Source organism: Choloepus didactylus, chromosome 16, assembly GCF_015220235.1.
Source record: "Choloepus didactylus isolate mChoDid1 chromosome 16, mChoDid1.pri, whole genome shotgun sequence".
In the NCBI taxonomy this organism is placed as follows: domain Eukaryota; kingdom Metazoa; phylum Chordata; class Mammalia; order Pilosa; family Megalonychidae; genus Choloepus; species Choloepus didactylus.
This window is the reverse complement of record NC_051322.1, coordinates 34,972,446-34,996,179: the sequence shown is the minus strand read 5'-3', so window position 1 is coordinate 34,996,179 and position 23,734 is coordinate 34,972,446. Positions and strand designations below refer to the sequence as shown.

The following is a 23,734-nucleotide window of genomic DNA, read 5'->3' as shown; positions in this document are numbered from 1 at the left end:
CCCCCACACAACTGTGTGTATGTATCAAGATAAGCATATATGCAAACTAACCACCGTATCAGATAGTACAATGGGTAATGTGAAAGGTAAAGAAAAAAGTTCAGTGATCAGGAAAAGGAGAGAGCCTTTCTAAGTGGGTGGTCAGGAAAGTCTTCACAGCAGAAGTGAACTGTCTTCTGGACCGAGATGAAGGGGGTGATTCTGAAAGGACAGGGTAGGTGGATGGAGGCGTGGCTGGAGGCATGGCCTCAAGCCCCTTTGGAAGCACAGGCTACTGGAGAAGTAGGTCCCGTGTAAGGTGCTGCCCACCCCATCAGGACAGCCTCACACCTCCCGAGGTCCCACTCCAGACCCCAGCCCATCTTACTGGTCTTCCTTTTCCCTCTCACCAGCTGCGTGACAGATGAGCGGCCACCCCGTGAAGGAGATGCCTGACACCCACAGCAGCCCTCTCCTGGCAGATCCTCTTTCCAACAGCTCACCCTCAAGCCCCCAGGATATGCATCCAGCCCTGCCCCTCCTGGAAATGCCTGAAGAAAAGGTGAGTAATGTTCCTCCCAGGTGTTTTAGGAGTTGGGGGAAGGGGAGGCAGGAAGAAGGGTAGTGAAAGACTCTGCTTTCCCAGCTTCCCAATGCACCTTCATATATACCATGGAAGTGCCACTGTCCTGGGACATTTTTCCCCCAGTCAACACACAGCTCCACCCCTCATCAGGGCTACTTGGCCATAGACCAGACAATATGTGGCTCTGTGTGAAACATGATCTGCAGGGCAAGGAAAGAATACACATATTCACACACCAGCCTACTCTCCAGTCTTGGAATCATTCCCCTTAGACCTGCTCCCTCTGTCGAAACGCAGGCCAGTAGCACCCTCTGAAGACAATAGCACAGATGTCGATTGGCTAGCAGGTGATACAGTGGGGAGGACACAAGGCTGTTGGATTTATTTTCAATAAGATATAATTCACATTCCATAAAAGTCACCCTTTTAAAGTGTGCATTTCATTTGTTTTTAGTATATTCACACAGTTGTGCAATATCACCACTATCACCACTATCTAATCCCAGAATATTTTCATCATCCCAAAAAGAAACTCCGCATCCATTAGTGCTCACTCCCCATTTCCCTCCCTCCAGACCCTGGTAACCAATAATCAACTTTCTGTCCCTATGGATTTGCCTATTATATAGCTTCCATATAAATGGAATCATACAATATGTGCCCTTTTGTGACTGGCTTCTTTTATTTAGCATAGTGTTTTCAAGGTTCACCTATGTTACAGCACAATGCAATACTCTGTTTTAAGTGCCAAGTAATAGTCCATTGCATGGATATACCACATTTTGTTTATCTATTTATCAAGTGATATATGGATTGTTTCCACTTTGAGGCTATTATGAATACTACTGCTATGAATATTCCTTTACAAGTGTTCATGTGGATGTGTGTTTTCAGTTCTCTTGGATATAAACCCAAGAGTGGAATGGCTGGGTCATATGGGAAATCTCTGTCTAACTTTTTGAGGAACTGCCAAATTGTTTACCAAAGTGGTTGTACCATTTTACATTAAAACCAGCAAAGTATAAAGGTTCCAACTTCTCTACATCTTTGCCAAAACTTGTTATTGTCTATCTTCTATTGTAACCATCCTTGTGGGTAAAGTGCCATCTCACAATGGTTTTGATTAGAACTTCCCTACTTACTAATGATGTTGAGTGTCTTTTCATGTGCTTACTTGCCATTTGTATATCTTCTTTGAAGAAATGTCTGTTCGAATCCTTTGCCCATTTTTCAATTGTGTTATTTGCCTTTTTATTGTTGAGCTGTAATAGTTCTTTATATATTCTGGATACTGACCTTTCACGTATCATATACATATATATTTGCAAATATTTTCTCCCACTCTGTGGGTTGTCTTTTTACTTTCCTTACAGTATACTTTGAAGCACAAAATTTTTAATTGATTAAGTCCAATTTATCTATTTTTTCTTTTGTTTATGCTTTGATCATATCTAAGAAATTGTCTAATCCATGGCCATAAAGATTTAAACCTATGTTTTCTTCTAATAGTTTTATAGTTTTAGCTTCTTTATTTAAGTCTTTGATCCATTTTGACTAATTTTTGCATACGATGTGGGGTAGGGGTCCAACAATCTTTTGCATATGGATACCCAGTTGTCCCAGCACCATTTGTTACAAAGACTGTTCTTTCCCCATTGAATTGTCTTGGCACCCTTGTGAAAAATCAATTGACCATAAATGTAAGCATTATTTCTGGACCCAATTCTATCTCATGATTTATATGTCTACCCTTATGCTAGTATCACACAGGCTTGATTACTGTGAGTTTGTAGTAAATATTGAAATTAAGTATGAGTCGTCTAACTTTTTTTGTTTTGTCTATTCTTTGTCCCTTGTATTTCCATGTTAATGTTAGGATCAGCTTGTAAATTTCTTCAAAACAGGCAGTTTGGATTTTGATAGGGAGTGTTTGAAATATATAGCTCAATTTGGGAAGTATTTCCATCTTAAAATTAAATTTCCCAATCCATGAACACAAGATATCTTTCCATTTATTTAGATCTTTAATTTTTTCAATGATGTTCTCAGTGTACAAGTCTTGCACTTCTTTTGTTAAATTTATTCCTAAGTATTTTATTATTTTTGATGCTATTTAAAATGGAATTTTTTTTAATTTCAGTTTTGGAATGTTTGTTGCTAGAGTATAGACATAAAATGGATTTTGTATATTGATATTTTGTATCATTTGTTTTCTCTAATACTTTTTTGATGGAGGCCTTAGGATTCTCTGTATTAAAGATTATGACAGCTGCAAATAGAAATAGATTAAATTCTTTCTTTCCAATCTCAATGCCTTTTGTTTCTTTTTCTTGCCCAATTGCCTTGGCTAGAACTTCTAGTATAATGTTGAATAGAAGTGCGAGAGCAGACATCCTTGTCTTGTTTCTGGTCCCAGGGGGAAAGCTTTCAGTACGTCCCCATTAAGAACGATGCTACCTGTGTGTTTTCATAGGTGCCTTTTATCAGTTTGAGGAAGTTCTCATCTATTCCTAGCATGCTGAGGGTTTTTATCAGGAAAAGCTGTTGGATATTTTTTCAAATGCTTTTTCAGCATCTACTGAGATGACCATGTTGTTTTTATCCTTTATCTATTAATATGGCATATTATTTAAAAAAATTTTTTTTTGGTTAGTTAAAAATTTTATTAGAAGTTGTACTTATATCCTGGAATCGGTTATTAGACCCTCCCCACCCCACTGACTGAGAACAAATTTAGGTGTGTTTATCAAAGATTTCTTATCTTAGGTAGAAAGTAGGTTGAGGAAACCATCATCCTTTGTAGCAGGGTGTATGTTCCAAACTTTGAGATCACTTGCTGTGAAACAAACAGGGTTGCGCTGGTAAAGGTGAACATAATCGTAAGTTTTCTGTGACAGTTGTCCCACTCCAAATTGGCCAGGATTTGAGAGCTAGGCATTCAGATTCAGTTTAAAACCATCAAGAGGAAACAGTCTGAACAGACCCACAATTCCAGGCCAAATAATATTATTGATTAAAATGAAAAACTCATATAATGCTTACCCACAGTTCTACCTATACACAAATCTACCTTAGTTTGGAGCAATGTGGAGAAGAGACAGGGTGAGTTCATGGATTTTGCGATCATTGAGATGAATAATCAAGAAAAAGCAAGATGTTGCCATGGCTGTTCTGGTTTTAGTTGAGCTGCTGAGGCAGTGAGAAGTTTTCATGTCAGATGTACACACAGCATTTCAACCCCCTTTCCTCAGTCCAAAGGAACATACAAGTAACAGGCATGCTTCCTGCTGCTATTCTGAACAGGCATAACAAACAAACTGTTTGCTTTCTAGAAACAAAGTCCAGCTGCACATAGCTTTTGCTGTCATTCCCTTGTTCTACCATTTTCCACCACCCAACAACATTCAGCAAAATGAGTTAATAGTTATTGGTGTTTGAGGAAGAGTAAAAAAGTAAAAATAAAATAAAAGGACACAGATGGCAAAGACACAATATTACTGCAGAAGCAGGTGAATGCGAGAACATCCTTGGCTTGCCAGGCTTTACGTGAAGCTTGTGTTTTTCTTATCCTTGTCTTTCTTGGTTTGCTGGGCCCCAGATTACTGGGCCTGGGACTGTAGTAATTGAGCTGCTGCTTTCTTCTTCTGGAAATTGTTCACCTCTTCCTCAAGCTCCCTCTTCTTGTCTTCCACTTTCTTCTTCTCCTCTTGGTGTGTCCGCTTTAGGAGGTCAAACTTCTCGTGACGCTCTTTCTCTGCCTCTATGAGTTCAGCTTCTTTCTCCTTCACTCTCATAACAAACATTTGTCTCATTTCTTCTTCTTTCTTCTGAAGTTCTCCCAAGGATTCGTTCTGCTTTGCTTCATATGTCTCCTGAAGACTGAAGGGTTTACTGTCAGGATCAGTGTCTTTGAAGCCCATTTCCTCAAGCTTACAGCACTGAAACAGTTCATAGTGGCGGGTGTGAGTCTGTTCTCACAAATCTTCCAAGTTCACTCAGCTCAGCATCTCCCAGTGTTTCACAAAATCACAATGGTTTTCATTCTTAACCTGCACCACACCCCAGGGGTAGTGCCTGACTGTTTTAGTTTGCTAATGCTGCAGAATGCAAAACACCAGAGATGGATTGGCTTTTATAAAACGGGGGTTTATTTCACTACACAGTTACAGTCTTAAGGCCACAAAGCGTCCAAGGTAACACCTCAGCAATCGGGTACCTTCACCAAAGGATGGCCAATGGCATCTGCTAAACCTCTGCTAGCTAGGAAGGCAGCTGGCATCTGCTCCAAAACTCTGGCCTCAAAACGGCTTTCTCCCAGGACGCTCCTCTCTAGCAAGCTTGCTCCTCTTCCAAAACGTCACTCACAGCTGCACTCCGTTCAGTCTCTTCAAAGCAGTTTTGGCCTTTTCTATCAAGCTCCTCACAACTCTTCCAGAAACTCCCCATTATCCATTTAAAAAGCCGTTCCAACATGTTTGGTATTTGCAAACTCAGCAGCAAAAGCACCCCACTTCTGGTACCAAAATCTGTTCTAGTTTGCTAATGCTGCAGAATGCAAAACACCAGAGATGGATTGGCTTTTATAAAAAGGGGGTTTATTTGGCTATACAGTTACAGTCTTAAGGCCATAAAGTGTCCAAGGTAACACATCAGTAATCAGCTACCTTCACTGGAGGATGGCAAATGGCATCCGGAAAACCTCTGTTAGCTGGGAAGGCACATGGCTGGCGTCTGCTCCAAAGTTCTGGTTTCAAAATGGCTTTCTCCCAGGACGTTCCTCTCTAGCAAGCTTGCTCCTCTTCAAAACGTCACTCACAGCTGCACTCCGTTCCATCTCTGAGTCAGCATGTTTATATGGCTCCACTGTTCAAGGCCCACCCTGAATGGGCGGGGCCATGCCTCCATGGGAGTATCCCACCAGAGTCACCACCCACAGCTGGGTGGGGCACATCTCCATGCAAACAACCTAATCCAAACATTCCAACTTAATCCCCACTATTATGTCTGCCCCACAAGACTGCATCAAAGAATATGGCTTTTTCTGGGGGATATAATACATTCAAACCGGCACACTGGCTTTTACCATCTTGTTGCCGATCTTCACCTCTTCCACGCTGCCAGTCACTGCAAATGGGAGATGGACACTCATTGTTGCATTAATCTCTGCCACCGTTTCTTCATCTGTGGGGAACTGATATATCTGGACACCATTGCTGACTAGTTCATTCATGATCTTACTCTTGAATTTGCATAATTCATTCTTCACAATGGTATCAGCTTTTGCAATTACTGGAACGATGTTCACCTTACTGTCCAGCTTTATCATGGTGACCAGGTCCAGGGACTTGAGTGAATGTCCAGTAGAGGCGATGAAGTAGAGGCAGGCATGGATCCTTATATCGTGGTAGTTGAAGAGAGAACATTTGATCTTCAATTCCTCTTGCAGGTAGGCCTCAAATTGGGCATCATCAACGCACTCCACTATTTGCTTACAGCTGTCATCTTTATTTATGTGGTCTCGAAATCCCATGGTGTCAACAATGGTTAACTTCAACCACACATTGCTCTCCTGAAGTTCATAACTTCTGGCTTTTAACTGCACCCCTGGTTCATTGTGAGTAGCCGGGTCACTTTCAAATTTGGTGTTGAATCAAGTGTCCATTAGCATGGATTTGCCAATACCTGTTTCACCAAGACACAGGATGTTAAAACAGAATCCTTGAGAAGTAGACTTTTTGACCAGCTGGCCAGGGAGACTGTCAACTCCAACATGACCAGAAAGGGACAAGTTTCCACGCTCTTCATTAGAGAGTCTTCCCACTGCCATGGCCATCGCGGCTGCGGCTCCAGCTGCGCCTGCGCCTGGGTGCTTTCAGCTGACACAGGCTGGCGCTCTGGCTCCGGCTCGCCTCTCCCATGCCTTTCTTGCAGCTGCGCTCTGCTCACGCCCGACTCCCGCTCCCAGCCAGCAGCATCTGCCAGATTTATTTTTTTTTAATCTTCATTTTATTGAGATATATTCACATACCACGCAGTCATACAAAACAAATCGTACTTTCGATTGTTTACAGTACCATTACATAGTGGTACATTCATCACCCAAATCAATCCCTGGCACCTTCATTAGCACACACACAAAAATAACAAGAATAATAATTAGAGTGAAAAAGAGCAATTGAAGTAAAAAAGAACACTGGGTACCTTTGTCTGTTTGTTTCCTTCCCCTATTTTTCTACTCATCCATCCATAAACTAGACAAAGTGGAGTGTGGTCCTTATGGCTTTCCCAATCCCATTGTCACCCCTCATAAGCTACATTTTTATACAACTGTCTTCGAGATTCATGGGTTCTGGGTTGTAGTTTGATAGTTTCAGGTATCCACCACCAGCTACCCCAATTCTTTAGAACCTAAAAAGGGTTGTCTAAAGTGTGCATAAGAGTGCCCACCAGAGTGACCTCTCGGCTCCTTTTGGAATCTCTCTGCCACTGAAGCTTATTTCATTTCCTTTCACATCCCCCTTTTGGTCAAGAAGATGTTCTCCGTCCCACGATGCCAGGTCTACATTCCTCCCCGGGAGTCATATTCCACGTTGCCAGGGAGATTCACTCCCCTGGGTGTCTGATCCCACGTAAGGGGGAGGGCAGTGATTTCACCTTTCAAGTTGGCTTAGCTAGAGAGACAGGGCCACATCTGAGCAACAAAGAGGCATTCGGGAGGAGGCTCTTAGGCACAACCATAGGGAGGCCTAGCCTCTCCTTTGCAGCAACCGTCTTCCCAAGGGTAAAACCTGTGGTAGAGGGCTCAACCCATCAAACCACCAGTCCCCTATGTCTGTGGTCATGTTAGCAACCATGGAGGTGGGGTAGGCGAATATCCCTGCATCTGCCAGATTTATTTTTGCATGTTGCATGTATCTTGAATATGTTGGACAAATGCTACTTTGTCATGGTGTATAATCATTTTTATGTATTGTTAGATTCAGTTTACTAGTATTTTGTTAAGGATTTTTGCATCTATATTCATAAGAAATATTGGTCTGTAGTATTATTTTCATCTCATGCCTGTCAGGAAATAAACCCTCCTCTTATTTTTTGTAAGGGTTTGTGAAGCATTGATGTTAATTCTTATTTATACATTTGGTGGAATTCACCAGTGAAGGCATCTGGGCCTGGGATTTTCTTTGTGGGAAGATTTTTTATTACTAATTCAATATCCTTAGTTATTATAGGTCTATAGAGATTTTTTTTTCTTCTTAATTCAGTTATGGTAGTCTGTCTTTCCAGAAATTTGTCCATTTCATCTCAGTTACCTAATTTATTAGCAAGCAATAGTTCAGAGTATTCTCTTATAATCCTTTCTATTTCTGTAAGGTTTGTAGTTCATTCTAGATTTTAGTAACTTGAGTTGTCTCTCTTTTGTTGTTGACCAGTCTATTAAATGTTTACCAATGTTTACCAATTGTATTGAGCTTTTCGAAGAACTGATTTTTGGTTTTGGAAAACTTTCAGCCATTATTTCTTCAAATACCTGTTCTGCCCCTTTCTCTCTCTCCTTTCCTTCTGGGATTCCCATTATGCATACTTTATATGCCTTGATGGTGCCCTGCAGGTTTCTGAGTCTGTCTATTTTTCTTCATTCTTTTTCCAATCTGTTCCTCAGACTGGGTAATCAGTTGACCTGGCTTCCAGTTTTCTGATCTTTATTCTAACTGCTCAAATCTGCTGGTAAGCCCCTCTAGTGAATTTTTCATTTCCATTATTGTACCTTTTTCATTTTCATTATTGGAAAAATAATGGATTTTTCATTTCCATTACTGTACCCTGTAAGTCCAGAATTTCTACTTATTTTTTTTTAATTTCCTCTTTATTTATATTCTCCATTTGGTCAGATATAATTCTTAAACATTCTTTTAGTTCTTTAGCTATGATTTAGTACCATTCTTTGAATATATTTTAAATAGCTGGTAAAAGTCCTTGTCTAATAAGTCCGATGTCTGGGTCCCCAGGGATAGTTTCTATTGACTGCGTTTTTCCCTGTGTTTTGGGCCATACTTTGTTTCTCTGCATGTCTCATAATTTTTTTCTTAAAAACTGGACATTTTTAATAATATAATTTGGCAATTGTGGAAATCATATTCTTCTCCTTCCTGAGGTCTGTTGCTGTTTGATTTGTTTAGTGATTTTTCTGAACTAATTCTGTAAATCTGTATTCTTTGTTATGTACAGCCATTGACATCTCTGCTCCATTAGCTTAGTGGTCAGCTAATGATTGAACAGAGGTTTCCATAGATTCCTGGGACCAGTAAGTCTCCCAGTCTTTGCCAAGGGGTTCTGTGCCTGTGTTGTAGCACACCTTTAACACTCAGCCAAGCAGTTTACACCTCCACCTTAGCCTTCACTTCCTGTTTGAAAAGAGACTCAAAATCAGCCAGAAGTGAGAGCTCAGTGGCTTGTCGGATCTTCCCAGAGTACACACATGGCCTTGGGCATGTACACTACCCTGAGCATGTACATGGCCCTACACCCATGTGGAACCTTCTAAATTCACAGGAATTTGTCTAAGCTTTCAAAGTCCCCTATGGATATTTCTTTCCCCAGATTTTCCTAAGATTTTTGGTTAGTCTCTTGTTTGGCCCAACTGTTTTCCACCACCTCAGGCACAATTTCTGCCAGTGTTCTCATTACTCTTGTGGAAAAGAGACTTTTTGGATGTGTTTACTCTGCTATTTTCACTGGTGTCCTCAAGATTATTAAGTTTTGGTGCAGAGAAGAGGCTGGGGAAATTTCTAGACCAGTAGTGTCCAAAGAAATATAATGTAAGCTATGTGTGGGTTTCAACTGTCTAGAAAACACATTTTTAAAAATACAGGTGAAATTAATCTTAATATATTTTATAGCCTAATATATATATATGATATATTTCAATATGTAATCAATATAAATTCTTTTAGATATTTTTTATTCTTTGTTCATGCTAAATCTTTGAAATCCACATAGAGCAATCTCAATTCAGACTGTCTATCCACTTTTCAACTGCTCAATAGCCACATCTCCCAATGGCTACTATATTGAACAGTGTAGCTCTGGAGCAGAGATTCTTGACCAAGGGTTCCACAGTCAGAACTGATGCAGGTATGAATTTGGATGGAGAAAATAATCTTCATTTTCACCAACCTCCAATGAACTTTAGCATTTCCTTCAATTATGAATATAGGCAGTGAACAGCAGTTATATTAGCAGTACCTGAGGTTTTTGTCACCATCACAGATTGGATTCCCTGGGAATCAGGCTTTGAGATGGAGGTTTGCATATAAGAAGGTTACTGGGAGTACCCTTGTGATCAACATGTATAGAGTGATAAAGGCAGCAGGATTATGCAGAGAGAGGTTAGACTATGATACAGTCCCCAAAACCACCTCAGGGGATCCTATGGTGAGCTCCAGAGGTGGATGACCCTACAGGGTTGTTCTGAGTTTAGGTGAGGGTGCCCTATTTATTCCCTCATCACTACTTTGAAATTATACTAGTATTAAGTCTACCACATATAAGCATATTATATTTTTTAATATTGTAGTAACTGTATTTCAATATAATTTGTTTCCTTTGTAATCCTATTTTACTTTATGCATTTAAAACATTATTCTGGGGGAGGCGGGGCAAGATGGTAGACTGGTGAGCTGTATGTTTTAGTTACTCCTCCAGGAAAGTAGGTAAAAAGCCAGGAACTGCGTGGACTGGACACCACAGAGCAATCTGTCTTTGGGCATACTTCATACAACACTCATGAAAACGTGGAACTGCTGAGATCAGCGAAATCTGTAAGTTTTTGCGGCCAGGGGACCCGCGCCCCTCCCTGCCAGGCTCAGTCCCGGGGGAGGAGGGGCTGTCAGCTCCAGGAAGGAGAAGGGAGAATTGCAGTGGCTGCTCTTACCGGAAACTCATTCTACTGATTCAAACTCCAACCATAGATAGACTGAGGCCAGACACCAGAGACTCTGAGAGCAGCCAGCCCAGCAGAGAGGAGACAGGCATAGAAAAAAAACAACACGAAAAACTCCAAAATAAAAGCAGAGGATTTTTGGAGTTCTGGTGAACACAGAAAGGGGAAGGGCGGAGATCAGGCCTTGAGGCGCATATGCAAATCCCGAAGCAAGGCTGATCTCTCTGCCCTGGGCACTTTTCCTTAATGGCCCTGGTTGCTTTGTCTATTAGCATTTCAATAACCCATTAGATCTCTGAGGAGGGCCGTTTTTTTTTTTTTTTTTTTTTTAAATCCTTTTTGCTTTTTCTAAAACAATTACTCTAAGAAGCTCAATACAGAAAGCTTCAAAGAATTGAAATTTGGGCACGTCAAGTCAAGAGCAGAACTAAGAGAGCTCTGAGACAAAAGGCAATAATCCAGTGGCTGAGAAAATTCACTAAACAACACAACTTCCCAAGAAAAGGGGGGTGTCCGCTCACAGCCACCATCCTGGTGGACAGGAAACACTCCTGCCCATCGCCAGCCCCATAGCCCAGAGCTGCCCCAGACAACCCAGCGTGACTGAAGTGCTTCAAATAACAGGCACACACCACAAAACTGGGCGTGGACATTAGCCTTCCCTGCAACCTCAGCTGAATGTCCCAGAGCTGGGAAGGGGGAGCAGTGTGAATTAACAGAGCCCCATTCAGCCATCATTTGAGCAGACTGGGAGCCTCCCAACACAGCCCAGCAGCCCAGAACTGCCCTGGGGGGACGGCACTCACCTGCGACATAGCACAGTCATCCCTCAACAGAGGACCAGGGGTGCACAGCCTGGAAGAGGGGCCCACTTGCAAGTCTCAGGAGCCATACGCCAATACCAAAGACTTGTGGGTCAGTGGCAGAGACAAACTGTGGCAGGACTGAACTGAAGGATTAGACTATTGCAGTAGCTTTAAAACTCTAGGATCATCAGGGAGATTTGATTGTTAGGGCCACCCCCCCTCCCCGACTGCCCAGAAACACGCCCCACATACAGGGCAGGCAACACCAACTACACACGCAAGCTTGGGACACCAATTGGGCCCCACAAGACTCACTCCCCCACTCACCAAAAAGGCTAAGCAGGGGAGATCTGGCTTGTGGAGAACAGGTGGCTCGTGGACGCCACCTGCTGGTTACTTAGAGAAAGTGTACTCCACGAAGCTGTAGATCTGATAAATTAGAGATAAGGACTTCAACTGGTCTACAAACCCTAAAAGAACCCTATCAAGGTCAGCAAATGCCACGAGGCCAAAAACAACAGAAAATTATAAAGCATATGAAAAAACCAGACGATATGGATAACCCAAGCCCAAGCACCCAAATCAAAAGACCAGAAGAGACACACCTAGAGCAGCTACTCAAAGAACTAAAGATGAACAATGAGACCCTAGTACGGGATATGAAGGAAATCAAGAAGACCCTAGAAGAGCATAAAGAAGACATTGCAAGACTAAATAAAAAAATGGATGATCTTATGGAAATTAAAGAAACTGTTGACCAAATTAAAAAGATTCTGGACACTCATAGTACAAGACTAGAGGAAGTTGAACAACGAATCAGTGACCTGGAAGATGACAGAATGGAAAATGAAAACATAAAAGAAAGAATGGGGAAAAAAATTGAAAAACTCGAAATGGACCTCAGGGATATGATAGATAATATGAAACGTCCGAATATAAGACTCATTGGTGTCCCAGAAGGGGAAGAAAAGGGTAAAGGTCTAGGAAGAGTATTCAAAGAAATTGTTGGGGAAAACTTCCCAAATCTTCTAAACAACATAAATACACAAATCATAAATGCTCAGCGAACTCCAAATAGAATAAATCCAAAAAAACCCACTCCGAGACATATACTGATCACACTGTCAAACATAGAAGAGAAGGAGCAAGTTCTGAAAGCAGCAAGAGAAAAGCAATTCACCACATACAAAGGAAACAGCATAAGACTAAGTAGTGACTACTCAGCAGCCACCATGGAGGCGAGAAGGCAGTGGCACGATATATTTAAAATTCTGAGTGAGAGGAATTTCCAGCCAAGAATACTTTATCCAGCAAAGCTCTCCTTCAAATTTGAGGGAGAGCTTAAATTTTTCACAGACAAAGAAATGCTGAGAGAATTTGCTAACAAGAGACCTGCCCTACTGGAGATACTAAAGGGAGCCCTACAGACAGAGAAACAAAGACAGGACAGAGAGACTTGGAGAAAGGTTCAGTACTAAAGAGATTCGGTATGGGTACAATAAAGGATATTAATAGAGAGAGGGAAAAATATGGCAAACATAATCCAAAGGATAAGATGGCCGACTCAAGAAATGCCTTCACGGTTTTAACGTTGAATGTAAATGGATTAAACTCCCCAATTAAAAGATATAGATTCGCAGAATGGATCAAAAAAAATGAACCATCAATATGTTGCATACAAGAGACTCATCTTAGACACAGGGACACAAAGAAACTGAAAGTGAAAGGATGGAAAAAAATATTTCATGCAAGCTACAGCCAAAAGAAAGCAGGTGTAGCAATATTAATCTCAGATAAAATAGATTTCAAATGCAGGGATGTTTTGAGAGACAAAGAAGGCCACTACATACTAATAAAAGGGGCAATTCAGCAAGAAGAAATAACAATCGTAAATGTCTATGCACCCAATCAAGGTGCCACAAAATACATGAGAGAAACATTGGCAAAACTAAAGGAAGCAATTGATGTTTCCACAATAATTGTGGGAGACTTCAACACAACACTCTCTCCTATAGATAGATCAACCAGACAGAAGACCAATAAGGAAATTGAAAACCTAAACAATCTGATAAATGAATTAGATTTAACAGACATCTACAGGACATTACATCCCAAATCACCAGGATACACATACTTTTCTAGTGCTCACGGAACTTTCTCCAGAATAGATCATATGCTGGGACATAAAACAAGCCTCAATAAATTTAAAAAGATTGAAATTATTCAAAGCACATTCTCTGACCACAATGGAATACAATTAGAAGTCAATAACCATCAGAGACTTAGAAAATTCACAAATACCTGGAGGTTAAACAACACACTCCTAAACAATCAGTGGGTTAAAGTAGAAATAGCAAGAGAAATTGCTAAATATATAGAGACGAATGAAAATGAGAACACAACATACCAAAACCTATGGGATGCAGCAAAAGCAGTGCTAAGGGGGAAATTTATAGCACTAAACGCATATATTAAAAAGGAAGAAAGAGCCAAAATCAAAGAACTAATGGATCAACTGAAGAAGCTAGAAAATGAACAGCAAACCAATCCTAAACCAAGTACAAGAAAAGAAATAACAAGGATTAAAGCAGAAATAAATGACATAGAGAACAAAAAAACAATAGAAAGGATAAATATCACCAAAAGTTGGTTCTTTGAGAAGATCAACAAGATTGACAAGCCCCTAGCTAGACTGACAAAATCAAAAAGAGAGAAGACCCATATAAACAAAATAATGAATGAAAAAGGTGACATAACTGCAGATCCTGAAGAAATTAAAAAAATTATAAGAGGATATTATGAACAACTGTATGGCAACAAACTGGATAATGTAGAAGAAATGGACAATTTCCTGGAAACATATGAACAACCTAGACTGACCAGAGAAGAAATAGAAGACCTCAACCAACCCATCACAAGCAAAGAGATCCAATCAGTCATCAAAAATCTTCCCACAAATAAATGCCCAGGGCCAGATGGCTTCACAGGGGAATTCTACCAAACTTTCCAGAAAGAACTGACACCAATCTTACTCAAACTCTTTCAAAACATTGAAAAAAATGGAACACTACCTAATTCATTTTATGAAGCTAACATCAATCTAATACCAAAACCAGGCAAAGATGCTACAAAAAAGGAAAACTACCGGCCAATCTCCCTAATGAATATAGATGCAAAAATCCTCAACAAAATACTTGCAAATCGAATCCAAAGACACATTAAAAAAATCATACACCATGACCAAGTGGGGTTCATTCCAGGCATGCAAGGATGGTTCAACATAAGAAAAACAATCAATGTATTACAACACATTAAAAACTCGAAAGGGAAAAATCAATTGATCATCTCAATAGATGCTGAAAAAGCATTTGACAAAATCCAACATCCGTTTTTGATAAAAACACTTCAAAAGGTAGGAATTGAAGGAAACTTCCTCAACATGATAAAGAGCATATATGAAAAACCCACAGCCAGCATAGTACTCAATGGTGAGAGACTGAAAGCCTTCCCTCTAAGATCAGGAACAAGACAAGGATGCCCGCTGTCACCACTGTTATTCAACATTGTGCTGGAAGTGCTAGCCAGGGCAATCCGGCAAGACAAAGAAATAAAAGGCATCCAAATTGGAAAAGAAGAAGTAAAACTGTCATTGTTTGCAGATGATATGATCTTATATCTAGAAAACCCTGAGAAATCAACGATACACCTACTAGAGCTAATAAACAAATTTAGCAAAGTAGCGGGATACAAGATTAATGCACATAAGTCAGTAATGTTTCTATATGCTAGAAATGAACAAACTGAAGAGACACTCAAGAAAAAGATACCATTTTCAATAGCAACTAAAAAAATCAAGTACCTAGGAATAAACTTAACCAAAGATGTAAAAGACCTATACAAAGAAAACTACATAACTCTACTAAAAGAAATAGAAGGGGACCTTAAAAGATGGAAAAATATTCCATGTTCATGGATAGGAAGGCTAAATGTCATTAAGATGTCAATTCTACCCAAACTCATCTACAGATTCAATGCAATCCCAATCAAAATTCCAACAACCTACTTTGCAGACTTGGAAAAGCTAGTTATCAAATTTATTTGGAAAGGGAAGATGCCTCGAATTGCTAAAGACACTCTAAAAAAGAAAAACGAAGTGGGAGGACTTACACTCCCTGACTTTGAAGCTTATTATAAAGCCACAGTTGCCAAAACAGCATGGTACTGGCACAAAGATAGACATATAGATCAATGGAATCGAATTGAGAATTCAGAGATAGACCCTCAGATCTATGGCCGACTGATCTTTGATAAGGCCCCCAAAGTCACCGAACTGAGCCATAATGGTCTTTTCAACAAATGGGGCTGGGAGAGTTGGATATCCATATCCAAAAGAATGAAAGAGGACCCCTACCTCACCCCCTACACAAAAATTAACTCAAAATGGACCAAAGATCTCAATATAAAAGAAAGTACCATTAAACTCCTAGAAGATAATGTAGGAAAACATCTTCAAGACCTTGTATTAGGCGGCCACTTCCTAGACTTTACACCCAAAGCACAAGCAACAAAAGAGAAAATAGATAAATGGGAACTCCTCAAGCTTAGAAGTTTCTGCACCTCAAAGGAATTTCTCAAAAAGGTAAAGAGGCAGCCAACTCAATGGGAAAAAATTTTTGGAAACCATGTATCTGACAAAAGACTGATATCTTGCATATACAAAGAAATCCTACAACTCAATGACAATAGTACAGTCAGCCCAATTATAAAATGGGCAAAAGATATGAAAAGACAGTTCTCTGAAGAGGAAATACAAATGGCCAAGAAACACATGAAAAAATGTTCAGCTTCACTAGCTATTAGAGAGATGCAAATTAAGACCACAATGAGATACCATCTAACACCGGTTAGAATGGCTGCCATTAAACAAACAGGAAACTACAAATGCTGGAGGGGATGTGGAGAAATTGGAACTCTTATTCATTGTTGGTGGGACTGTATAATGGTTCAGCCACTCTGGAAGTCAGTCTGGCAGTTCCTTAGAAAACTAGAGATAGAGCTACCATTCGATCCAGCGATTGCACTTCTCGGGATATACCCGGAAGATCGGAAAGCAGTGACACGAACAGATATCTGCACGCCAATGTTCATAGCAGCATTATTCACAATTGCCAAGAGATGGAAACAACCCAAATGTCCATCAACAGATGAGTGGATAAATAAAATGTGGTATATACACACGATGGAATACTACGCGGCAGTAAGAAGGAATGATCTGGTGAAACATATGACAACATGGATGAACCTTGAAGACATAATGCTGAGCGAAATAAGCCAGGCACAAAAAGAGAAATATTATATGCTACCACTAATGTGAACTTTGAAAAATGTAAAACAAATGGTTTATAATGTAGAATGTAGGGGAACTAGCAGTAGAGAGCAATTAAGGAAGGGGGAACAATAATCCAAGAAGAACAGATAAGCTATTTAACGTTCTGGGGATGCCCAGAAATGACTATGGTCTGTTAATTTCTGATGGATGTAGTAGGAACAAGTTCACTGAAATGTTGCTATAGTATGTAACTTTCTTGGGGTAAAGTAGGAACATGTTGGAAGTTAAGCAGTTATCTTAGGTTAGTTGTCTTTTTCTTACTCCCTTGCTATGGTCTCTTTGAAATGTTCTTTTATTGTATGTTTGTTTTTTTTTGTTTTCTTTTTAACTTTTTTTTTTCATACAGTTGATTTGAAAAAAGAAGGGAAAGTTAAAAAAAAAAAAAAGAAAAAAGACAAACAAGGAAAAAAAAAAAAAAAAAAAAAAAACGATGTAGTGCCCCCTTGAGGAGCCTGTGGAGAATGCAGGGGTATTCGCCTACCCCACCTCCATGGTTGCTAACATGACCACAGACATAGGGGACTGGTGGTTTGATGGGTTGAGCCCTCTACCATAGATTTTACCCTTGGGAAGACGGTTGCTGCAAAGGAGAGGCTAGGCCTCCCTGTATTTGTGCCTAAGAGTCTCCTCCTGAATGCCTCTTTGTTGCTCAGATGTGGCCCTCTCTCTCTGGCTAAGCCAACTTGAAAGGTGAAATCACTGCCCTCCCCCCTACGTGGGATCAGACACCCAGGGAAGTGAATCTCCCTGGCAACGTGGAATATGACTCCCGGGGAGGAATGTAGACCCGGCATCGTGGGATGGAGAACATCTTCTTGACCAAAAGGGGGATGTGAAAGGAAATGAAATAAGCTTCAGTGGCAGAGAGATTCCAAAACGAGCCGAGAGATCACTCTGGTGGGCACTCTTACGCACACTTTAGACAACCTTTTTTAGGTTCTAAAGAATTGGGGTAGCTGGTGGTGGATACCTGAAACTATTAAACTACAACCCAGAACCCATGAATCTCGAAGACAGTTGTATAAAAATGTAGCTTATGAGGGGTGACAGTGGGATTGGGAATGCCATAAGGACCAAACTCCACTTTGTCTAGTTTATGGATCGATGTGTAGAAAAGTAGGGGAAGCAAACAAACAGACAAAGGTACCTAGTGTTCTTTTTTACTTCAATTGCTCTTTTTCACTCTAATTATTATTCTTGTTATTTTTGTGTGTGTGCTAATGAAGGTGTCAGGGATTGATTTAGGTGATGAATGTACAACTATGTAATGGTACTGTAAACAATCGAAAGTACAATTTGTTTTGTATGACTGCGTGGTATGTGAATATATCTCAATAAAATGATGATTAAAAAAAAAAAAAAAAAAAAAAAAAGCATAGTATGTATATTTAAAATGTACTATAGTTTAATGCTGCTTAGAAGATTCAGAAAAGAAAAACAAAAATAAAATGTCCCTGAACATTAGTAAGAAAAAAAAAAAAAAAAAAAAACATTATTCTGGTAAGAAACCTATAGGCTTCTCCAAACTGTCAACGTTTAACTGACGTAAAAACGTTAAGAACCCCTGCTATGCAGAATGAGTAGTAGTCCTGGGGAGAGCTGGCCTGCCTGGGGCCCACTGGACAGCATTAGACAATGAGCATGTGTCTCACCCTTTTGTCTCAGGATCCTTTATCTTTTCCAAAAACACCTGACACCCCGTCCCCACGCCTAAATACCCCTGTGCTCAGAAAGCTATATTATTTGACATCTTGTCATGGCTTCTCCTGAAAGGATCTCCAGTCATCCAATGAAGATAGCCACATTGTGAAAATTGAAAAAACCAATGAAAGGAGTAAAAGGAGAGAAAATGAGGTGGCCCATCGGGGCTCTGCAGGCCGTGTGGGCATCAGCCTCTTCCGAGCAGTGGGCTACCTCACAGGCGAGATGAAGGAGTGCAGGAACTGGCTGAAAGGTAGGCAGATGCCCAAGCGGGAAGTCAGCCCTCCCTCTGGCCTGGACCAAGGACACTGCCCCCCACTCACCCATGGCAAGGGCTCCCACAGCCCAGGGTGGGCTCTGTGTGGACATGAAGAACCCACAAAACTGGAATTCTTACTGTTTCAGAATCAAATGATTTCCACTGATTCTTTACAGATTGTTCATTCCTACATGGAATAAATATGGGACAACCACATTAGCAACATTTAAACAATATCCCAACAAGCTGAACGGTCATGCCTTTGTTCATTCCATAGCCACTTATTATGTGCCCACTAAGTGCCAACAAAATATTGGCTGCCCCTCCCCAGTGTTCCAGTGTTCTTTCATTTTAACATCTTCCTTCTCCTAATCTCCCTGAGCTAAATGCTTCAACATACACCCCCCACCATCCCCAGCCATACTCAGACCCCACCTGCACAGGTTGTCCTGGAAACTGAACCAGAGAATAAGGCAGAATATATGTCCTCTCTTCTGGACCTGGCTTCCCTGGGGCCCTGACTCAATACTGATTTTCACAGCTGGGCTAAAACAATTTCTTTCCCAGCCGCCTTTCCCTGACTCCAGGCTCCTTTCTTTGCTGCCCGGATACCAGCTCTCCATTGAGTTTTACAGCACTACAAAAAAAACAAGAGTTTCCTTCCCTCCCGATCCCTCTCCTTGAACCCACACACTTCCCTTGGAACGCTACTGGGGCTTCCTTGCCAACCAAGCTGATGCTGGAATGGCGTGAAATTGCTCTCAGCACGGTGCCTCAGTCTGTATGGCAAAAACCACCCCTCACTGCAGGCTGATTGCTGAACTAGAGGAGGTGGGCTGGACGCCAAAGCCCCCTGGCCAGGCTGAACAAGGAGAAATGTCTGGCTCATGCATCCCTGTTTGCCTTGGTTGCCATGGCAGCCAGTGGTCCAGCAGGGAAGCACAGGCTGACCCTGCTGATGGCTCTGTCTCTTTCAGATAAGCCCCTGGTCGTCCAGTTCACAGACTGGGTCCTTAGGGGGACTGCTCAGGTGATGTTCGTCAACAACCCTCTCAGCGGCCTCATCATCATCATAGGGCTCCTGATCCAGAACCCCTGGTGGACAATTGCTGGGATCCTGGGGACAGTGGTCTCCACCTTAACTGCCCTCGCCTTGAGCCAGGACAGGTGGGTTTCTCTTCACGGAGGTTTTGACAAGACTCATGGGGCAGACAGCTGGAAAGTTGTTTAATTCAGTGATTAGCCAACCTTAGCCTACCAGTAGGCCCGAAGTCCTCTGGATCCCAACTTTGACCAAGTCCCTGGAGGTCCTTACAGGATGAAACTCCTGCTGCTCACAGCAGGTGACTGCACCAGGCTTCCTCTGACTGTTGAGCCTTCTCAAAACTCCTGCTCTGAGAGAGGTACAGAGGAACCCTTCAGCTGTCCTGCCTTCATGGAGCCCACAATTTAGTTGGGGAAGACAGATTAACTGTCAGGAAAGATGTTGGACTAATACAAGACAATATCGAATCAAGAGCTCAGAGAAGGCACGTATCTGTAAGTGCTGGGGAGATGAGGGGCGCAGCCATTGAGCTAGAAACATTAGGTATGGGGGGAAGGAGGGGAGGCAGGAGGGGAAGGGAGGGCAGTATGGGAGGGGGCATCAGGGAAGGGGGACAAGCAGGAGCAACACGTGGCACAGGGACAGGAATGGGCCTGGGTGCAGGAGCCAGGCTGCGCTGGAGCTGTGCACTGGAGGCAACGTCAAGTGACACTAACTAGCATTTTATAGAACTTGACCATTTCCTCAGACTGCCACATCTAATTCCAACATTTCCAAACTTTCCTGCTGACAGAATCACTTGGAGTGCTTGTTAAAAAATATATCTTCTCAGCTCCACCCACCCCACTCTCTCCCTCCCATAGATATCCTCATCTGAGAGGGGGCTCAGGGCGTTGTATTTTTTTTTATTCAATTTTATTGAGATATATTCACACACCACACAGTCATCCAAATTGTACAATCAGTTGTTCACAGTACCATCAGATAGTTGTGAATTCATCACCCCAATCTATTTTTTGAACATTTTCCTTGTACCTGAAAAAGTGAAAAAAAGAATAAAAAATAAAAGTAAAAAAGAACACCCAAATCATACCCTCCCACACCCTATTTTTCATTTAGTTTTCTGTCCCCATTTTTCTACTCATCCATCCATACACTGGATAAAGGGAGTGTGATCCACAAGGTTTTCACAATCACACTGTCACTCAGGTTGTTATACTTTTAACCAGACACTTCCAGGTGCTTCTGGTGGTTAGGAAAGTCTGAGAAATGCTGGATTATCCCATATCTTAGTGTTTTTCAATTTTTGGGTTACCAACTCATTTACAGATCATGAACTAATTTGGTTTGTCACCACATTTAAAAAAAATTAGAACAATGGAAAAAATAAAATAGATTAGAGTCATCCATGTGCATTAAATGTAAATATTTTATGAAATTTTCATTCCATTTATGTGGGTGCAAGAGAGAGTGGGAGACAATTGGGTCATAGGTAAAATATATTCCTCACAGTGGTTAGTCTCAAAAAGACTAAAAAACCCTATCATGCATTGTTATATGACCTTCTTGCTACCACTTCATGTGGCAGTGGTGAGGGGTTGGGGTGGGGAGTAATAGCTACATGAGAAAAGGTGCCTGGGACGGGGAAGGCGCTCACCTAAGGGGCCCCTGCATTTCCCTGCTGGCCCAAGGCCATCCAGGGATCCCAGAGCAGCGGAGAAATCGGAGTTGTACTTTCTGCAGAACCCCTGACATTCCAGAGTTCACGGAGGCACGGAGGCACGTGCTGGGTGGGTCCTGCCTCCAGAAGAAGCTGCTTGGGGGATCACTCTGATTCTAACAAGCTGGGGTGTCATTTGAGGTCAGATGGATGAGACACTAATTCTTTTGGGTGCAGATCTGATGGGTGAGATGAAAACGGCTCCAGTGGGGATTTCGTGTCTGTTTCTACCAGTGGGTTCCCTCTGCCTTGCTCCCAGTTACCTTTGATCTCCTGGGCAGCTGAAGTAGAATCCACTCCTAGCTGCCTCAGCTCTGCTGGCTGAAACTCACCTGGGCAAACTCCATCCAGCCCACTGCCTTCTTGGCCAGGTGATTTTAGGCAAGCACGTCTCCATGATGCTCATGTGTAAGACAGACGTTCAGCGTAGACAGGCCTGTGTCCCTTCTGCTCTGCTGACAGTCTGAGACTCTGATTTTCCTCCCAGCCCTAATCGATTGGTAATCGATTGGTAAGACTTTGAATCAATACCTTCACAGACTCCAGTTTATAAGGTGAGAGCCACACCATACCTGCCTAATCCTCCCAAACACCCTCATTAAAAATTCAAGACAAATACACATCAGATAAAAACCCCACCCCTCAGCTTGGCCTCCAAAGCCCTTTGATGGGCCCCATCTTTCCAATCACCCACCAATCACCCACCACTTGTTCCCAAGTCAGCACTGTTTCTTTTGCTGTTCCTGACATCTGGGATATGCCTCTGCCTATCTAATCCTACAACTTCTTGGAATTCCTCCTCCTCCAGGGAGCCACCCAAGATTACCTCAGTGAACTCTGATCCCTTCTTTCTCTCTGAAAAGCCGCAGAATATGTCTACTACCATATTGGATTCTTCTCCGGTTGTTTTATGAGTCTTCTCTCCCTAGCTACTTTCTAACAGTGTTCATGTATACTACATCCATATTCCACTATGGTGCCTAGAAAGAGATGCACGCTTCATTGCTGATAGGCCAGTGCTATGTTCACACCAAAGCCTCCAAGCCCTGGGAACCTACACATTTCTACACACAACCTTCCAAGGTTGTGTCCCAATATTCTGGTTATAATCATAGCCACCCCCACCCCAAGACTTTAGTTTACAGGTAGTAACTCAAGGTCAAGAGCACTGAGGCTGCAGTGTCCTGATGGAACATGACCCCACCGAAGATCTTTTTGCCATTGAAGTTAAACCTAATTTTATATTTTTGGTGGTCAGGGTGGGAATGTAAGCTAATGGGTTTCCTTTTGAAAATGACACCTAGCAGCCACCAAGGTTTCGGTGGAAAAAGAGTTCTGGAAGGAGACTCCCCACGGGGATGGAAAGTCATTGAGGCAGCTCTGATATGTCCCTCTAATTTTATCTCTCATGGGTTCCCTCATCTTGATTCCTGCCACCCCCACTACTCCCAGCTACTGCAGCTGCAGGACTTCCCCCCAATGTGGGCCAACCATGGTGGAGGGGAGGGGAACATAGAAAAAATGCAAACCCACTAAAAATAATGATTATCCCAAAACAAACGTTTCTGCTCCTGAGGTCATTATATTCTAGCCCCAAGGGGATCCTGAACTCCAATTGTCTTCTCTGCCTCCCACATTCCTCCCCAGCTCCCTGCCTATCCCCAGCTACCCCTGTATTTTCCTGGCCTCAGAGTGGCTAAAAACCCTCTGTGTAATGTGTCTAGTACAAGTGTCCACACACATGTCCTGTGTCCACAGCCCTTCCTGACACTCTGTCTCTCCCACCCACCTCCCATCCTCCCACTCCATGCACCAGACACGGCTGGCATTGTTTTGGGAACCGGGGATGCAGCAGTGCACAGATGGACAAAGTCCTGCTCTCGTGGAACTTACAATCAAGTGCAGGGAGACAGACCACAAACACATAAAGCTCACTCTCTGGCAGGGCACTTGCAGTGTGATTAACCTGGCCCCCTCCCTATCACTTATTTCCCACCCCTCTCACCCAGCAGAGCTATTGAAAATATCAAGGACAGAGTTCTTATCATTAGAGAGAGAAGCTCAGGTGCAAGTAGGCATCCCTGGTGAAGCATAAAGAGGCGATAGACAAAAGCTCAGATTCTACCACACCTCTGGCCCCCCTAGTTACTGTGACACAGGGTGGGGGTAGGTGGGCATCCAGAGCTGGCTCAGCTTGTTCACTCTGGTGCAGACTTACAGAGGGAAAACACACAAACTTCACACACTTACAGTGTCACATAATGCAGCCAGAACACTCCCCCCACCCCACCATCCACACACACAACCTC

At 42.1% G+C, this 23,734-nt stretch overlaps 1 protein-coding gene and 1 pseudogene across 2 annotated transcripts in view; one reads left to right on the top strand and one right to left on the bottom strand.

Moving 5' to 3' along the window:
* Positions 1-403: 403 nt before the first annotated feature.
* Positions 404-23,734, top strand: part of SLC14A2 (solute carrier family 14 member 2) — an 86,266-nt gene continuing 62,935 nt past the window's right edge. The window contains exons 1-3 of one of the 2 annotated variants that reach the window (XM_037805517.1): positions 404-541; positions 18,474-18,654; positions 19,638-19,827. In XM_037805517.1, coding sequence (XP_037661445.1) covers positions 404-541; positions 18,474-18,654; positions 19,638-19,827 — 509 coding nt within the window. Of the gene's footprint in view, positions 542-11,718; positions 11,735-18,473; positions 18,655-19,637; positions 19,828-23,734 lie in introns of those variants that run through there. The other variant, XM_037805518.1, reaches the window with a different exon arrangement.
* Positions 4,108-6,398, bottom strand: LOC119511097 (annotated as a pseudogene).